The sequence below is a fragment of the Girardinichthys multiradiatus genome, chromosome 9 (genome assembly GCF_021462225.1).
Source record: "Girardinichthys multiradiatus isolate DD_20200921_A chromosome 9, DD_fGirMul_XY1, whole genome shotgun sequence".
NCBI lineage: Eukaryota > Metazoa > Chordata > Actinopteri > Cyprinodontiformes > Goodeidae > Girardinichthys > Girardinichthys multiradiatus.
In genome coordinates, this window is record NC_061802.1 from 33,853,907 (window position 1) to 33,871,752 (window position 17,846).

Sequence of the window (17,846 nt, forward strand, 5' to 3'; positions counted from 1 at the left end):
GTTTGGTTAATGTCAGTATAATAATTACACAACTTTTTTTCTATGTTGATCTGTATCCTGGGGGAAATATATGGCTTCATTCATCTTACCCAGAGGCAGTTTTAGTACATATTTTCAGGCACTAAATGAAATATTAAAGTTGCATGCTCAAAACAACAAAACAATTAGCTGAAAGACAATCAAGTGCCAATAAGCATTAGCTTTCAGGTTCAGTAGAAACAGAATATGTTATTTAAAGAAAGTTATTGTTGCTTAAATTTACACAAATGTAACATTAAAGAGTTCTCGCTAATAAAGATAGTGATATAATGAAAGAGAAGCAATGCAGATTACCTTTCATAGTAAATAATACATATGCAAACCAAGTTTATAATGTAGTGGAAACCATTTCCTCTGCAAACCAGGAAAGAAATGATATTGAATCCCATTAGATAGGTCTACACAAACACTCCTTCGCCAGAATTGTTGTTGTATGCAAAAAAGAAAACTATACAAAATGTATTGTCTGTTCAGAGGTACTCACACAGAAAATCTGCTTTTGAAAAATTACAACATGGCCCATTGAGCATTCATGCTGTCTGGATGAGCAGCAGCTGAACAGAAAGATATCCATCTTTGTAGAAGGCTTTGGAAATGTCAGTGCCCCTCAGCAAACCAAAAGGAAGTCAATCATCCAGGGTCTCCACTTTAAAAGATGACAAACACAAAAAGTCTTTAAGCCAGAACCTTTGTGTGACAAAAATTCCTATTTCAACTATGTTATTTTACAACATGTTGTGTCAGTTTGTTTTTGCATAGTGTAACCTGTGCTTCAGCTGCAATTAGGGGAGCATAGAAAGGCTGGCCTGATTTGTCAGAGTTTTAGGGTAGCAGAAGGTTGCACTGGCATACAGTATAATTTTTAGCTTGATTCTTTACTGGTGTTAGAGATAGAGGCTGGTTCTGTTTGCTTTGATAAATGTATATTTTCCTCTGGGTGTCTGCCAAAATAAAAAGACTGCCGCTTTGATATTAATACCATTCCCTCGTGACCTTCGTAGCACCTTGTTAGACGTAAAATCTTTGGGTGGCATTTACTGGTTCAAAGGTTCTCTGTGTAATTGATCAGTCGGCTGTTTGATCTGTAGCTACTGCTGGCATTTAGTCTCATACAGGAAAAAAGAAAAAAAGGTGCTTTCGTGCTCTGTCAGGGTTTTATTTATGCGTGGCTGCCACCTACTGAGGTTTGTTGTGGAAGAATGCAACACATAATGAGATCTTTTCTTCCCCTCCAACCTTTTCTTCTGTCTGTAGATGCATATTTGCATAATGAATCTGCACTGAAGTAAAGGTAAATACATAAAGGAACACAGTATTTTGTGTAAATGTTGCTATCAATCTATTATTTGTTTATATGTTAAATTTTCATGCTCAACCAGCTGTTACTCTTTCCCATTCGATGTTTTATTAGTTTTTCTCCTAGATAACCAAAGAAGAAATGCTTAAAACACTTTACAAAGACAAAATGCTTCTCCTAAAGTAGTTAATATCTCAAAAAGGTCATTTTCAAATAGTTATTAGTTTCATAGGTCATTGGCTGAAGTCATGACCATTATAAAAGATACATCTATTTGATAAATCTATTAGGTTTTGCAGTAAGAAAAAACAGATAATCCCATCACAGGGTCAGTATTTATTAAGCATGACTTTAAGAATCACTTAGGAGGAAGCTGTAGTTATTTTTGTTTTAAGGTAATTGTAAAAATACTTCAAATGTTCTCTTCTTTAAAGTTTCTTTTCATCAGTTACTGAAGACCATTGTTATTGAGTGTTGCAAATTGAAAATTGGACATATGCAAAACAGCTTACTGTCACACATTCAAAAAGAATAAAATACAAGTCATATAAATATGTAAACAAGTTTAGCTTTGTGCTTTTTGAGTAAAACTAGCTTTGTGCAAAACATGCTGTACAAAGTTTCTTGTTGCAAATAGTGAAGCAATGAGATTCCATTTAAGAGCATCCTGCCAGCCAGATGCTTCACTGCAAGGGTGAGTACATTTAATATATGAGCACTCATATTTATGAAAACAAAATTTAGGTTTACAATGGCTAAATAGATGTGTAAACAGAATCCTTTTAGCTTTCTCATATCAAAGTGAAGCTTTTAGGAACAAGAGCAACTAAGCCATAAAGGGCTAGACCATGATGTCACAGAGCAGGGTCAAGGAGTGCACTATGTGCCTCAGCCTGCTGAGAGTGCCAGCTTTTCTGCCAAGTCAGTAACAATAGACTTCCAAACTTGGATGGCTCCCTCCTTTTGCAACACGTCCCTTGCATAAAGCAACGTCCATACTGACATATTTTTGTGAGTTTCGTTTGAATGAACTTGATTGGCTTTCACTAAATCCAGAGCTCAACTCGACAGGAAACCTTTGGGATGAATTAGAAACTGCCAAGTCATCTTGCCCAACATCAGTGTTTGACCTCACAAATGTGCTTCTGAAAAAATGGTCAAACAAATACTATAAACACACAGCTAAACTTCAAAGAGTCAAAATTGTTATAGTTGTAAAGCGTGGGTTGACACCATATTTAACCCTTCAGATTAAGAATGGGATGTCACTCAAGTTATTGTTACGATGTGGTTTTGGATCGGACCAAAGTGCAGACAAGAGCTCGGCAGGATCATCTTTGTAATTCAAAGATTTATTTTACAAGGTCAAAAACGTAGCAAAATCACTGGAGGTTTCCCAATGCAAGACGTGGCAATAAACAAAGCATAATCATGGACGAGAACGAGGTGTGACAAACACAAAGAACCAGCAACAAACAATGACACAAAACCAACTTATATACTGTGAGATAACAAAGGCAGATAATCAACGGAACAGGGAACAGGTGGGACAAGGAGGCAGGGAAGCTGAAGGAACAGGTGAAAACAAATACAAAGGCTGAGGATGGGCAAAGTAACTAATAAACAATAAACAGAAACACAGACCAAACAAACCTATAGACAAAGATAAATAATCAAATGGGGAATAAGAAACTTAGAATAATCATGACTAAAGTAAACAGAGAAACTAGAGGGAACATAGGAACAACAATAACAACCTAGGAACAAACAAAGAACCCATAAAGAAAACCTGAATACAAAAGTAAACAAACCTAACCACACTGACTGAATTAACTGGAAAGGAAACAGAAAATAAACAGTAAACAAGAAGAGTGCAAAGGAACAAATAAAACACAATTAACCACAAAGATACTAAAGAGAAAATAAAACTAGAGAATCCAGGGAAGATCAAGAACTATAATAATTACAATAATAATAATAATAAACCATACAAAGTAATAAGAAAACAACCATAAAAGAACTTAAGAAGTAAACACTAGGAGGCGGAAGAGGGTTAAAAGAAAAACATGATACAAAAACCAAAATAGAAAAATCTAAGCAAAAGGTAAACAAACACAAAGCCACAAACAAAGTCCAAAAATGTCACTCCGTGACAGTTATTCGAACCCAGGACAGTGTCGCTCTTGACCCATTGTCTCTAACCCAAGGTCAGTGTTGTGCAAATCCACTTTTATACCCTTTTACACTATTGCATATCTGCCTGTCTGCCTATATAAGTCCATGTGTGTTCATTCACAGTTTTGTTGCCTTTGGTTGGAATCTACAATGTAAATAGTGATGAAAGTAGAGACCTATTAAGTGAGAAAGGGTATAAGGCGGTGGTATTTGGACAAATTTGAAAATTGATGAGCCAAGCTCTGGCATTATTGAACAGGAAAACTCTGCACACACATAAAATAAATTCACACAATTTCTTAAAATACAAGAATTTATTAACAAAAATAAGTCAACTCAAAGTCAAACATATTTCAATCAACAAACTCTTTACTACGCTAAAACAATCCAACTTACTACCAAGCAAACTGGAAGAATAAGGAAGACTAATGGGCTATGTACAATATAAACAAGTAAATCAAAGATGGTTGAAAACCATGACCAAAAGAGTGATGCAACATTACCATGAAATGTTTATGTTTGAGAACCAAGGATTATCTTGAAGAATCTGGAAGTGAAGTTAAGTTAGTCTTGGAACCAACTTAGGCAATAATTGGTAGACCTTTAGACAAGCATTCACAAGCAAGATCAGATAAGACATTATTTTAATAAAATAACAATGATTTGCTAAATAAAACCAACATTCTGACTAATCCTCAACGGTGTTTAATTAGCTGCCTTTTATTTATTAAAATAATATTTAAGAAAATATTATTTTGAATAAGAACCAAACCTTTTGGATGAATGGGTCTTAATGGTGTTTAGTAAGTTATCAAGTTTTGTAAAATAATATTTAGGGAAATATTACTTCCTAGATTGGAAACTAACAACCTTTCTGGGTTAATAATCTTCAGCTGAAGTAGGCGAGCACAAAAGAAGCTTATAGCTGGTTACCAGAATCAAACACATACCTTTAAAATGCATAAACGTGGACGGCGCGTTATGGTCGATCTTCTGTGTTTAAAAACCACCATTTAAATAAAGTTTGTCTTAACTTTAAAAACACAACACAGAACACATCATTAGCCGAGTTTCTCTACAAAACAAAAACAAACATCAGTAAACGGACAATATTTAGATTATTTAACTCTAAGCTAATCTTCTCTGCCCAAACACCACCTCTTACATAAACCGTGCTGAGGAGAATTTGTCCTGTAGGAAAAACATCCATGCGTGGGTAAACGAAGGGTTAGCTTGCAGCTAATCTCTGTAGCTGTGGGGAAGGGCTTTTAGCTGGCCCGGCCGAACCGTACAACAAAGGCACGTTTGACTCCTCTCTCTACCTGAACGTGCATGCAGGAAGGCATGCCATGCGGTCCCGGCCTTCTTTTCCAGGCCATGGGGAAAATCCGCTTTCAATTCGTCTGGAGCTTCTGGAGGCCTCAGAAGAAAAGTGAAGTCACGCTTGTCTTATTACACCCTTTATATGATTGAATGCCCGATACTCAAACAGCAAATCATTACTTAACTTTGTTGCATGTGATCATAGTCACTCTGGATCCATGTTGAAGAGTTATGTCTGCTTGCCAGCAAGGAGACATACACTCGCTTGCCTCTCCTGTCTGGTTCCCGTCTGGAATCTGCATGGAAAGAGATCTGTTTGTTGGAATACATGGTTTTTATTCAAACAGTGATGTCACGGGAAGTCCACTGTTACGCCTACTGTTCCTGGGCTGAGTGGAGTAGGTTACTGTGATTTATTTTGAAAATTCCAGGAAAGATCAAACTGGCCTTTAAATGCTGTAAACCATGGCTGGTCCCAAAAGTACAGTTACGTTTGGAAGGAAATCAAAAACACAAAACTTTAAATATGAATCCTTAGGTAAATACAAAAAGATACTTTTACCAATAAAAATACAACTTCCCCCTCTCCCGCTGAAGCTGTTGGTGCAGTCCAATTATCCACTTCATGTTTTACCTGGGATAAGTTTGCTAGGGTACATGACATTACTTTATTCAATCTGAGCTCTTTATAGGATTTTATAATCTGTCTAAAAATTATGTTCCTGCAGTAAACAATTAGCCTATTGTAATAACTATCATCAGTGTTTGTAGGAATACCCACGGAGAAAGGAAAAGTTATTGCATAAGATATATAGAACATTTTCATGTATTTCTAACACAACCAATTCACGGCAGAGTACAGTATATAGAATATATGTCAAAAGAAAAAACTATTTTACATTTCCTGAAATATGGATTGTTTCTAGTCCAGTTGATGTTTCCTTATTAGAGTGGTCCTTCATCCATCTGTTCCTTATATACGGTTCATCCTGTTCAGAGTCGAATGGAGCTGAAATCTCAGCTGAGGGTGGGTAGGAGGCAGAGGACATGTTGGAATCCAACTCTATCTATTGTCAGAGAGAGAGACAACCATGCACACTCACAGTAAAACTTAGAGCTGAAAACAACTTACCAGTCAAAGTAAAAACACATCTTTAGAATACAGGAGAAAAGCATAGGGGACATTACTGGTTGTTAGATTTAGGTTAAGTTTGGTCTCCACATGCACCTGATGCCATCTAATGAACAGAGGCATATGCAAATATACAAAAATGTCTAGGTTTTGTTATAACACCCCCCTTTTTTAGCAAGTTAAGATTACTTCCTCCAGTTTCAGTATGTGATCACATGCAGATGGATGGATGGATGGATAGATGGATGGATGGATGGATGGATGGATGGATGGATGGATGGATGGATGGATGGATCGATGGACTTGACTTGTCTCTCTTATTAACCTGCATTTTTGGTTATTATGACATTGGGTGACTGGGATAAAGACTTGATCTAATCTCCATTTTAACTTGCACCTAAATAAATACTTTTAACAAGCCAGTTCTTGCAAATCAGTTTGTGTTTTTGCTTTATTTTCAGCAGAATTTTGTGAAATATTAAATGTTCTGTGCTTAGCAGAGATGGATTATAAACTAAGTGAAAGTAAAAAAAAAATAATGGACGACAACTACAGACGAATTCAAAGGTTCACGACATGACATTGTTAATTTCTCTTAAACACTTTTATATGACAATAAAAAAAGAGTTGTATTTTTTTATTTGGCTTCAGAGTTCACAGGAATTGTAATAGAGAAGTGAAAATATAAATCGGATTGCCTGCAGGAATAGAAACCACAGAGGAGAGGAAATAGAGAATGTTAGGTAGAGATGATGTGTGAAATGAATGGATAATTTGATTGTGACACACAGTATTAAAATGACAAATAGTAGATGTTTGGTAAGACGAGCCCATGGATTTTTCCTTCCTGATTTTCTTTATTTCTTTTCAACTTTGTTTGGCCTATAATAGTTAAAAACATCAGGATTTTGACACCACCTCTCTGTAAACCTCCAGATATTCTTTGAACTGTCAACAAGTTTATTTTGTGTGGTTGCTCTTTCATTTTCACCCTCTTAGAAGAGCAAGTAACAGTACCTTTTCAAAAGTATTCGTTTACTTTTATTTTTAGAATTTTTCACTTTACAACCTTAAACTTCCATTTTATTTCTTGTGATTTTATGTAAAAGTACCACAAAGTAGGAGAAGGCTAATGGTTGCACTGGATTTTATTTAGGAGTAAAGGTGTATAAATACAAATGTACACCAGACTTTTCAGATTTTTATGTGCAAATAATTTCTGTATTGTATAAAAGTTTGATTCCACTTCTACAAGAGTAAAGATGTTTAAAGTAGGGTCAGAATGTAAAACAATATTCTAAGCTTTGATCATCTCATGGAGCCAGTCCAATCCACCATCTGAAAATGGAAAGAGCATAGCACCACGCCACCCTACCATGAGCAGCCACCTAAACTAATGGTACGAAGAGCATTAATCAAAGAGGCAGCCAAAAAGGCATATGTTTACTCTAGAGGAGCTGCAAAGATATGCAGCTCAGATGGGAGAAGCTGTTAACAGGAGAACCATTAGTCATGCACTCCACAAATCGGGCCTTCATAGAAGAGTGGCAAGATGAAAGCTATAGGGGAAAAAGCATGAGAAAGACGAAGAGCTACAATGAAAAGTTTCAGAACAAAGCATATTTATATTTTGTGAATGGCCTAGACAAAGACCAATGTTTCAATTCAATTCATTTTTATTTATATTGCGCCAATTAACAACACATGTAATCTCAGGGCACTTTACAAAGTCAATTCAATCGAATCATACAGATTTCAAGTCGGGTACATAGATTACAATCAGTGGTGTAGCAAGCTTTTCAAAAATGTGGGGATTGTATGTTTGTAGGGGGGCATTGGCTATGAATTCAGATTCTTAATGGCTGTGTTTTATATTTTTTTATTTTAACATAATCTCATCAACAAAGAGTTTTGTTACAGTTTCATAAAAAATGCTAATGAACGTTACATTACATCTGGGATGGAAATAAGCATCACACACACTGTCTGCTTCAGTTGACCTCTTTCGCAAACTCTAACTAAGACATAATATAGTTTGAACCTACGTTTATTGAATTATTGACCTCTGAACCTTCATGTGCCGTCCCTGAAACTGATGCCTCCTGCAATGGCCTAACCTAAACCAGAAGGGTGCAGTGGTAAAGACTGAGCTCCAAATGGTTTAAATACTTTATCTAAGGAAACCCAGCAGATTGTACTGAGTCAGTGACTTCCAGCATTCACTCTTGTGGGCGACTGTGGCTCTTAACCTCAAGTTGCCTACCAATCTGCCTATCGGTGTATGAATGTGTGAGCGTTAGTGAGTGCGATTGGGTGAATGTGGCTCTAGTGTAAAGCGCTTTGAGTGGTCTGTTTGACTGGAAAGGCGCTATATAAGTTCAGTCCATTTACCATTACTAGCGACATTACATTAGCGACAGTGGACAGTTGCTTGCATTGACTTTGCATCAATCCCTCATACTGAGCATGCATGTAGCGGCAGTGGAGAGAAAAAACTCCTTTTAACAAGAAGAAACCTCCAGCAGAACCCAGCTCAGTGTGAGCAGCCATTTGTCACGCCTAACTTGGAGTTTAAGAGAACAAAGACACAAAACGAATACAGAAGCACTGATCCAGTACTTCTATGTAGTACTGGAGTACTTTCTATGGGAAAGAAAAGTAAAGCATTAATGGTTGGAGCTCCTTTAGTGGCTTCATCTAGGAAAAAAGACCGCTAAGCAGATGAACTCTGAGTCAGTTTTCAAGTCTACACTATGAAAGAGAGCACATACAGTTAGTCACATTAAAAGCTCAGCCAGTAGCTATGTCTACGAGAGACAGGGTTAAACACTGAAAGACAGGGCAAAGTGGATCATTGGTAGAAGGTGAGCATTAAGTTGTTTACAGCAGCAGCATGGCCGATGCCCCCCTCCAGGAAGGTGCCACAGCTAAACACAGAGCCAGGCCAGATGTAGCTTCTAGGAAGAGATAAACAGAGAGAGAACATAAAGTTAAAAGCTGAAATAGCAGCAAATAATGAAATAATGTTTTTATGGCAGATAAAGTATTTAATTCTTTATTTTGTTATTATTTCTTGATTTGTATCAGACATACAAGAGTCAGATGTACACAGCCATCAAACCACAGATTAAACTGAGCATCTTATTCCAATTCCTCTGGCTGGATATATTTTTTTGCATTGAATTTAGCCCTTGAAAATAAGCCAGCCCTAAGCAGAGCAACAGCAATGGAGCTGTCATGCTGTTTGCATCAAACAGGCTGATCCGCCCAAACCCTGCTGCCTGCAAAGCTGCTGTAAAAAACCAAAAGAAATCGCTAACTTCCTCGCAGAATGGTATCCCCTCTCCGCTGTCTTTCTGCACCCACCCTTGTTTCCATCCCCTCAGCTTCCTAACCCTGTTCTGCGCTGCTTTTCAGCATTCTCTCATTTCCATATCTTCCTTCAGCCCTCAGACCTTTTACTGCCTCCCACCATGACCTCTTGTCAGAGCCTCTGAGAATCTCTCCCAGCTTGTGATGGTTAAGGATTGTTAAATTGCCAGCTACAACTTTAATGATTGTGCCTTCAGGCCCAGAAAAGAAATATACCGGTAGTATTTTTCAACATAATATGAGCTCTCACCTTAGGAATTCTTTGTGGAATATGCGCTTGAATTTGTTCACAAAGATTTAAGCGTAATTCCTAACTTAGATTAAAGAATATTTGCTTAATTGATATTGATCTGTACATACTGTATGTCTTGTGGTTCCTAATGAGTGATGTATTTGCATGGATGCACTGTTACAAGTTGAATTTACAGTGTGTGTTCAGAGTGCATGCTCTCCCTTGCTTTTGTTGCTCAAGGTTGGCTACAGCACTGCTGCACGTCCTGCAAATACATTGTAATTAGCATCATGAGCTCCAGTACATTCCCAGAAACAGAACGAGTGTAACACAATATTCAAAGACATGGTCATCCACCTAAACTAACAGGCTGGGCAAGAAGAGCATTCATCAGAGAAGCAGACAAGAGGCCCCTGGGTAGAAAAATCTAGGAGTATGAACACTTTTGTGAGGAATATTTGTGGTTCTGTCTAATCTGATTCACCCCGTTTTTCTCTCAATGTTTCACTCCAGACATTGACGACTGCCAGTCTAATCCGTGCCAGAACGGAGGAACCTGCATTGACGAGATCAACTCCTTTGTGTGTCTTTGTCTGCCCAGCTATGGTGGAGCTACGTGTGAGAAAGGTAACAACGTACCTTGCAAACGCTGCCTTCTTCTTTTTGTTGTGTTGCATGGTACCAGCAAAGCAGAAAGATGAGAATGAAAAGACGTAGATGATGGAGGACAAGGAAATAATTGGGAGCGAGCAAGGAGATTGGAAAACGAGTTAAAAAAAGGAAGACAAGAACACAAAAAATTAGATGAAGAGGCTATAGATGCAAGGTGGTGGAGACAACTTGAAGAATAGGGAAAGATGGGGGAGATGGCGATGAAGATGTTACACAGAAGAATAAGAACATGAAGAAAACAACACTGAAACAGAAGTTTAATGAGGGTGTGTGAAAGGAGGGGGAAAACAGGGGGGTGGGTGTGGGGGAGTGCAAGAAAAAGAGAGGGGGAGGAGAAAGAAATACAGGGAAGCCCTGAGAGATAATATAATGGATTTATGCAGAACACCTGCATCCAGATGGTTTTGTTTTCTATAAGGGGAATTTCTGTTTTATGGAAATTATGGAAGTTCCCATGTGAAAAGAGGGCTGTGAAGAAGGCAGATTTCAAACTGAAGGTTAGCTGGAAACATGACTGACATTTAGTCAAAGGCTACGCAGAGGAAAAACCCGCAGCTGCTTTGTTTATTAGTACTCATTCGGAACTTACTTTGACCCTAGTTGTGTGTTCCTGTGCAAAAAAAAAACCACACAAGAATAGTCTGTATCCTTCCTTTGTAAACTGAGAGGTGGAAAAGAACAAAGAGTAGCATAAAATTAGGAAGAAACCGACAGGACGCTTGCCTCTTGTCTATCGTTATTCAGTGGCAGTATGCAATTATAAGAGATATTTGCAATTAAAAACATCTATCCATTGTCTATACATGCATATCCTTGCATTGTCATGACAGGTTGCTAGTCCATCACAGAGAAATAAAAACATCAGTTGTACATTCTTACTTAGAATCACTGTATTTTTACTTTTGTGGCATCGCAGTAAATCAGAATTTAACTCATCTGGTGGAAATCATTTGTACAATTTTAGTAAACCTATGTAGGGTTAGGGTAGAGATATTTGTGAAAATAAGCCTTATATAAAATTTTACCAGATTTCAATAAAATTGTTTGCATGAGGTTAGTATTTTTCTCAGCAATGGACTAAGTGGAAACTGTAGACTGAACATGAGAAGAAAACACAGGAGGGCAGCTGCAGCATTAGGCTTCAGGCAAATAAATTTTATTTTCAGTATGTGTGTAAGAAATCAACATGCGGGAGAAGCTTAGACATTTGTTGCCATCAGTTATGTATGACTCATTGATCACCTTGACTGTTGACTTGTGGAATATAAAGTGAATTGTGGAATTTTATTGAATTTCTTTGGGCTGAACAGTCAGCAGTCAGCAGTAAGGAATTAAATGGTAAAACATTTCTAAACTACAGTGGTTTGGGTAGGTTTAAACTGAGAAACATGACCTGTTGAACTGGAAAATATGGGTGCTCCGTATATCTTGCTTTTAAACCAAGATTCCCATAGAAATCCTCAATCTCCTTCTTGAAATGGCCTTAAAACTCTATTTCTGCTCAATGTGTTGCTCATGCTCATTGCAGCGTGTTCTCCATTTCTGATCCAGTTTATTGTTTGTCCTTGTTTTTGTTTTTTTTCAAGAATCTGTTTATTGCTTTTTCGTTTTAAACACGGTACAAGACATGTATCACACATGCGCACATAAGTAATAACAGCAACAAAAGACGACAAAACCTCAAGGTGACAAACATATGCACAGTTCATTGAGACAGTATATTTTAAGTATGTTTTGTCAGGGCAGCACACTGGAATTTAATCCAAACGTTCCGAGCATCGTACATTAGAGGCATCAAACAACTTCACGTTAAAAGTTCTCCCCCTTGTGTCACATCAGCCATTATCAGTGATTCAATTTCTAACACTTTTCATACAGCTAAATACACTTGAATTGTTTTTATTTAGCATGAGGATAATGGAAACTTTGCCCATATAACAAAAAGAACAAAATTAGCCCGATTACGTTCGCTAACTCATTCACCATTACAAACACTTCCACATTCCAAAAATAGCAAGAAATCTTTCCACATCTTTCTAAGCATAGAGTATTTACACTTAATCATAAAGGTAAGTTTCATTAGGGCAAGAGAACTAGATAGCGTAAATAGCCAGGTTTTCAGCTGAGGTCTAGCAATAAATTTCCACGACCTGGCTATACTATATCTTGCCTGTTGCAAACAGTAGATTATGGGTTTTCTTTCAACATTGTTTAGTTGATTTTCAGTGGAAAAAATCCTTAAGATACATTGTTTAGGACAACAATCCAGTTTAACACCTGTGATATATGAAACTTTGTCCAAAACCTCCTTCCAAAATTTTTGGATCTCAGGGCATTTCCATAAGCAATGGATCAGAGTGCCCTTGGCCCCACATTTAGCGCATATATCTGGAATATTAGAGTCAAATTTGTTTAATAATGTAACATATGTTCTCATTAGCCATTTATATTGGATCAACTTAAGTTTAGTGTTAATAGATTGTGTCTGAGCTTTCAGACAGGCCATCTGCCACTCATCCACTGATATATTACTTTTCAAATTCTCACACCATGGTACTTCATCCTTGAACCTGTGTGCATCAAACCAATCTCGAATGGTATTTTTTACCAGTGGGTTTAATGTTTTTCTTAACAAATCTTTATATTTTCTTGAATATAAGTAAGAATTTAGGGGTAGGGTTGTGGTATTAGTATTTTCTAAGTTTACCCAAGATAAACCTATCGCTGAGAACCAACAGGAGGCACAAGAGAGCTGAGCAGCCCAATAGTACTATTTAAGATTTGATACCCCTAGCCCTCCTCTATCAAATGGAAGATATAGTAATAAAAGGCACAATCTGGGCCGTCTGTTATTCCAAATTAAATTATTGAAGATTGTTTGCATCTTTGCAAAAAAACCATTTGGTGGATTGAGGGGGATGGCCTGGAAGAGATACAGGAATCTTGGAAGTACGTTCAATTTGAGAATATTTATACGGCCAATCAAGGAGATGGGCAACGTGGACTATCTGTTAATTGATTCCACTAATGAGTTAACCGTTGGTGTGTAATTCGCCAAAACCAGTTCATCTATGTTTGGAGAAATCTTTATACCCGAGTAAGTGAGGCTGTCTTTTGCTACTTGGAATGTAGTGTGAATTGGTGGATTGCTTCTTTCGGATTGTTTTAGAAATAGAATAGCGGATTTAGATTCATTAAGTTTATAACCGGAAATATTGCCAAATTCCTCAATAGTTCTAAGTAGCTGGGGAATTGAATTTTTTAATTTGGACATCATTAAAATTATGTCATCGGCAAACAGTCCAATTTTAGATTCAATATTATTTATTTTAATGCCCACAATATTTTGATTATTCCTTATGGCAACAGCCAATGGCTCAATTCCCAGCACAAAAAGGAGAGGTGAGAGGGGGGCAGCCTTGACACGTACAATTATTGGTTATAACCAATGCTGTAGATTTATTGTAAATTATTTTAACCCAGGTTGTAAAATACTTACCAAAACCAAATAGAGAAAGCACTTCATAAAGGTAGGCATGCTCCACCCTATCAAATGCTTTTTCTGCGTCCAGGGATAGCAGAGCTATATCTGGATGTTCATATTTTTGCATAAATTATGTTCAGTACTCGACGGATTCCGTGGTGAGCTTGACGCCCTTTTACAAATCCATTCGGGTCAGGGTCAGAGAGGGAGGGCAGAAATTTTTCAAGCCTGATTGCTAGTACTTTTGCTATTATCTTGGCATCGGAGTTTATAAGTGAAATTGGTCTGTAGGATTCACATTTTGTAGCTGACTTCCCAGGTTTTGGTAGTACCGTTATAATAGCATTTCGTATTGAGGGAGGTAATTCCTTTGTTGAGTAACTTTCCACTAACATATCGTAGAGGGGTTGAACTAATTTGTTTTTAAATATTTTATATAGGTCTAAAGGTATCCCGTCTGATCCGGGTGATTTTCCTGATTTTAGTGTATCTATGGCATTTGAAAGTTCATTTATAGATATTGGTGCATCCAGCTCTGCCTTGGCTTCTTCCCTAAGTATGGGGGTAGTTATAGAATCAAAAAAGGAGTCTAACGAAACCTGTGTTATCTATCCCTTAGAGGTATATAACTTTGAGTAATAATCTTTAAAAAGATCATTTATTCTTTGTGGATCTGTAATGCATGGCACATAATAATAACAATAATAATAATAATAATAATACCATAAAACGATAGTGATTTGTCATATTGTAAACCACAAAGCAAAATTAGTTGTTGGTGACAAAAAAAGATTTATTAGGATGCTTGTCAAAATGTAGATTTTTAAAATAAATAAAGAATCTCCCTCGTTTAATATGTTGATTGCACCAGTAGGTTTCAATGAATATGGAAAAAAATGACCAATATTGCAGTATTAAGAATATGTTGAGCAATAAGCTATTGAAGTGCTGATTTCTCATACCAAATAGTTTGTAGATATCTTTAGCCTTTAAAAGTTTAAATGATGCAACAACTTCATATGTTGTCCCACAGTTTTACAGTACTTTACATTACAACTGTATACTAAAGAGACTACTGACTGAATAAATGTCTTAAGGGCCTGTGTCACATCAGCTTGACTTTGTACAAGCCTGTCTTAGATCTATATATAATTCATTTATCTTTTTATTACATTTATTTTGAGCAGACAATCTGATACACATGTTTGATTACCTTGAGAATTTTGTGAAATTAATTATGTTGAAGCTCCTTTTTCTGTGGGTCACTCTTTGCAAATTAAGGTGCAGAAGGCATACACACGATTGGTTTCTTATGGTCTAACTTATTTAACCTTCAATATTGTGCATGTTTATTGTCTGCTTTTTTTTCCTTACTCTGTCCCACACACACATACACCTAGGTGGTGTATGTGTGTGACAAACGTTTTTACATTCGCAGGAGCTGTGCTTCTGTTGCCCCCCCGTGCTGTGTTGCCACCATCATGATTGATTGGGAGCAGCAGGGCTGATTGTGTATAACTAAACTCTCTGTTTTCCTGTTGCTTTTATCTGTCGTTGCCCTGAGCCTGCAGAAATAGGGAATTCAGCAGGGAAGAGTACAATTCTCAACAGGCGTCGCTCTGTCATTTCAGCAGGATCTTCGTTTTATATGCAGAGGGAGGTCTGAACTGCAACAAGAACAGCAGAAATGAACTCATTTGTTCCGCCAAAGCCTTCATCCATTTAAATGTCATCCTGTTGGTCCCTTTACCTCTGAAGTGCTCTAGTTTCCTGTGTCTCCTTTTCCATGTGTACTTCAGTGTAAGTGTGCCCGTGTGTGTGAGAGTTATGCATTGTGAACTTCAGATGCAGGCTAGATATGATTTGTTGCAGGATTCTTCCAGCCTGTTACCATGGTGATCCCATCTTAGTCAATAACAATAAGTTGATAGGGCAAGTCCTACAGTGACTGTACTGCAAGAAAAAAATAATTATTTCAAACTTTTATCTGTGGATTTTACATTTGTTTTTATTTTCCTTTTCCACTTTAAGTCATTGTGACATTTAAGGAAATTGAAATAATCTACTGTCAGTAATTAAGGATATTATATTATTTATTTTCTTCTTTACTTTTTTCTTGAAAATGTTAAATATAAATTTGCCAAACAGGAGGCAGAATGGTTAAATAAACCTGTATTGAGCCTTGTCCTATCCAAGATCTAAAGCAGAGTCTCTCCTGTTGTTTTTTGCTGTTGTCTAATTATAGAAGACACAAATGAGTTCTCAGCAGCCTGACTGAGATGAAAATTGACAAAGAGAGTACATCATCTCATCAGTGGCTTTGATCAAATCTCACTTTTTATACATCAGCAATTCAGTTTTTTACTATGATTCTTCCTTCTTTTCTCTGTCTAGGAAAAAAAGACAGTATGCATATATCTCAAAGTGTGTATTTGTTACTCTGCTATCCCACTACAGTCTCTGTTTGATGTTCTCTTTTTTTTCTCTTCACTCCTTGCCGTTCTCACTTCGCCTTTTTTTTTCTGCATTTTTTGCATCTTTTTCTGTCTCTTTTTTTCTGGTGCACCGATGAAGTTATTGCTGTACTCTGTTAGCATTCGCATGTTTGCACTCCCGTGTTTCACTGCGTGTGGGTACTTGTCACTTTGCTTTTGTGTGAGGCTGAGTATGATGTTCCATGTTGCCGGGTTAGTGGGTGTCTCTTTGTAAGCCTTAACGCAATCTGGATGTGTGAAGGTTGGAGAACTTTCTGCTAAAACAAACACATGTCATACTTTTTCACATTATTTCATTTAATAACAACAATCCTCAGTGTGTTTTACTGGGCATTGGTTTTCAAAATGTTTAACACATAAAAATCTGAAAATTGGGGCAAACATATTTATTAAACCTCTATTAATATGATACCCCCAAATAAAATCAAATGCACCTAATTGCCTTTAGCCAATAGAGTCCTTTGTGTGTCATTTAATCTCAGTATCAATACAGATGTTCTGTGAAGGCCTCAGAGGTATGAGAAAGAATGTAGAGAACAAGCAGCATCATGAAGACCAAGGAACAGCAGATAGGTCAGGGTGGAATGGTTTAAAGCAAGGTTTAGGTTACAAAACAATATTCCAAGCTTTTAACATTTATCAGACTATTGTTCTAAAAATGAGGAGTGTTTGACAACCTCAAACCTACCAGGACAGACTCTACACCTAAACTGACACTTTAGGAGAGTTCCGTGGTAACTCTGGAGGAGCTGCAAAAACCAATAGTTCAGGTTTGGATGGCTGTGCACAATACAACAGATAGTTATGCATTATATAAATATGGCCTTTATGGAAGAGTGGCATGAAGAAACCCCCTGTGAAAAGAAATCCATAAGATGTCCCATTTACAATTTGCAAAAAGCCATGTCGGGGATATATGGGAAGAAACTTCTGTCATCAGAAACGGAATTTGAATTGCTCAGACTGAATCTGTTTTTGTGTAATTTGAAATTACATCCATTGGTTTGAAAATGAATTTCACTAAACTGAAACTGAATTTAAATGTTTAAAACTGAATTTGTTTGCTTTGAAAATTGCTTTGTATTGAAAATTCAGTTTGATTACTTTCATTTTCAGTTCTATAATTAAATTTTACTTCTAAATTCCAGTTTTTTGTGTCGGACATCCGACACATCAGATTAATCAAACACAGTTTCACCGATTCATGGATGTCATTCTCTATTGCTGTGTCCAAATTCAGGGGCTGCATCCTTTGAAGGTCACATTTGTAGGCCGATTACATCGTGGTGAGCCGACGAAGGCTATCCAACTTTGAAGGCTCCTTCAAATGCAGCTGACAAATGCGTCCTTCTTTTCCCCAGATTTGAAGGAATGGGTCTGGTGTATCCTCCGTGGCCCACCCTATCCCATGATTCATTGTGGGTCGAAGTAGATTGTTCAAACGGAAGTAGCAAAGGTCGGAGGAGAGAGAAAAGAGTGAAGTTGGATATATTGTGCATTCTGTTTAACAAAATGAACTTTTACAATGTTTTTAGACGAGAATGTAGTTGTGTAAACCTGAAATATCTGAACAGTTTATCAAGATATGGCTTAATTGCACAAGTGCTCCGACATGTTCGGAGATG

General features: G+C 37.1%; 1 protein-coding gene across 2 annotated transcripts in view; it reads left to right on the forward strand.

Annotated features, from left to right (window-relative positions):
- The window catches only part of ncanb (neurocan b), a 250,046-nt gene that overhangs the window by 197,795 nt on the left and 34,405 nt on the right, over window positions 1-17,846 (forward strand). For both annotated transcript variants that reach the window (XM_047375781.1, XM_047375782.1), the window contains exon 11: window positions 10,084-10,197. In XM_047375781.1, the coding sequence (XP_047231737.1) occupies window positions 10,084-10,197 (114 nt within the window). The remainder of the gene's footprint in view (window positions 1-10,083; window positions 10,198-17,846) is intronic.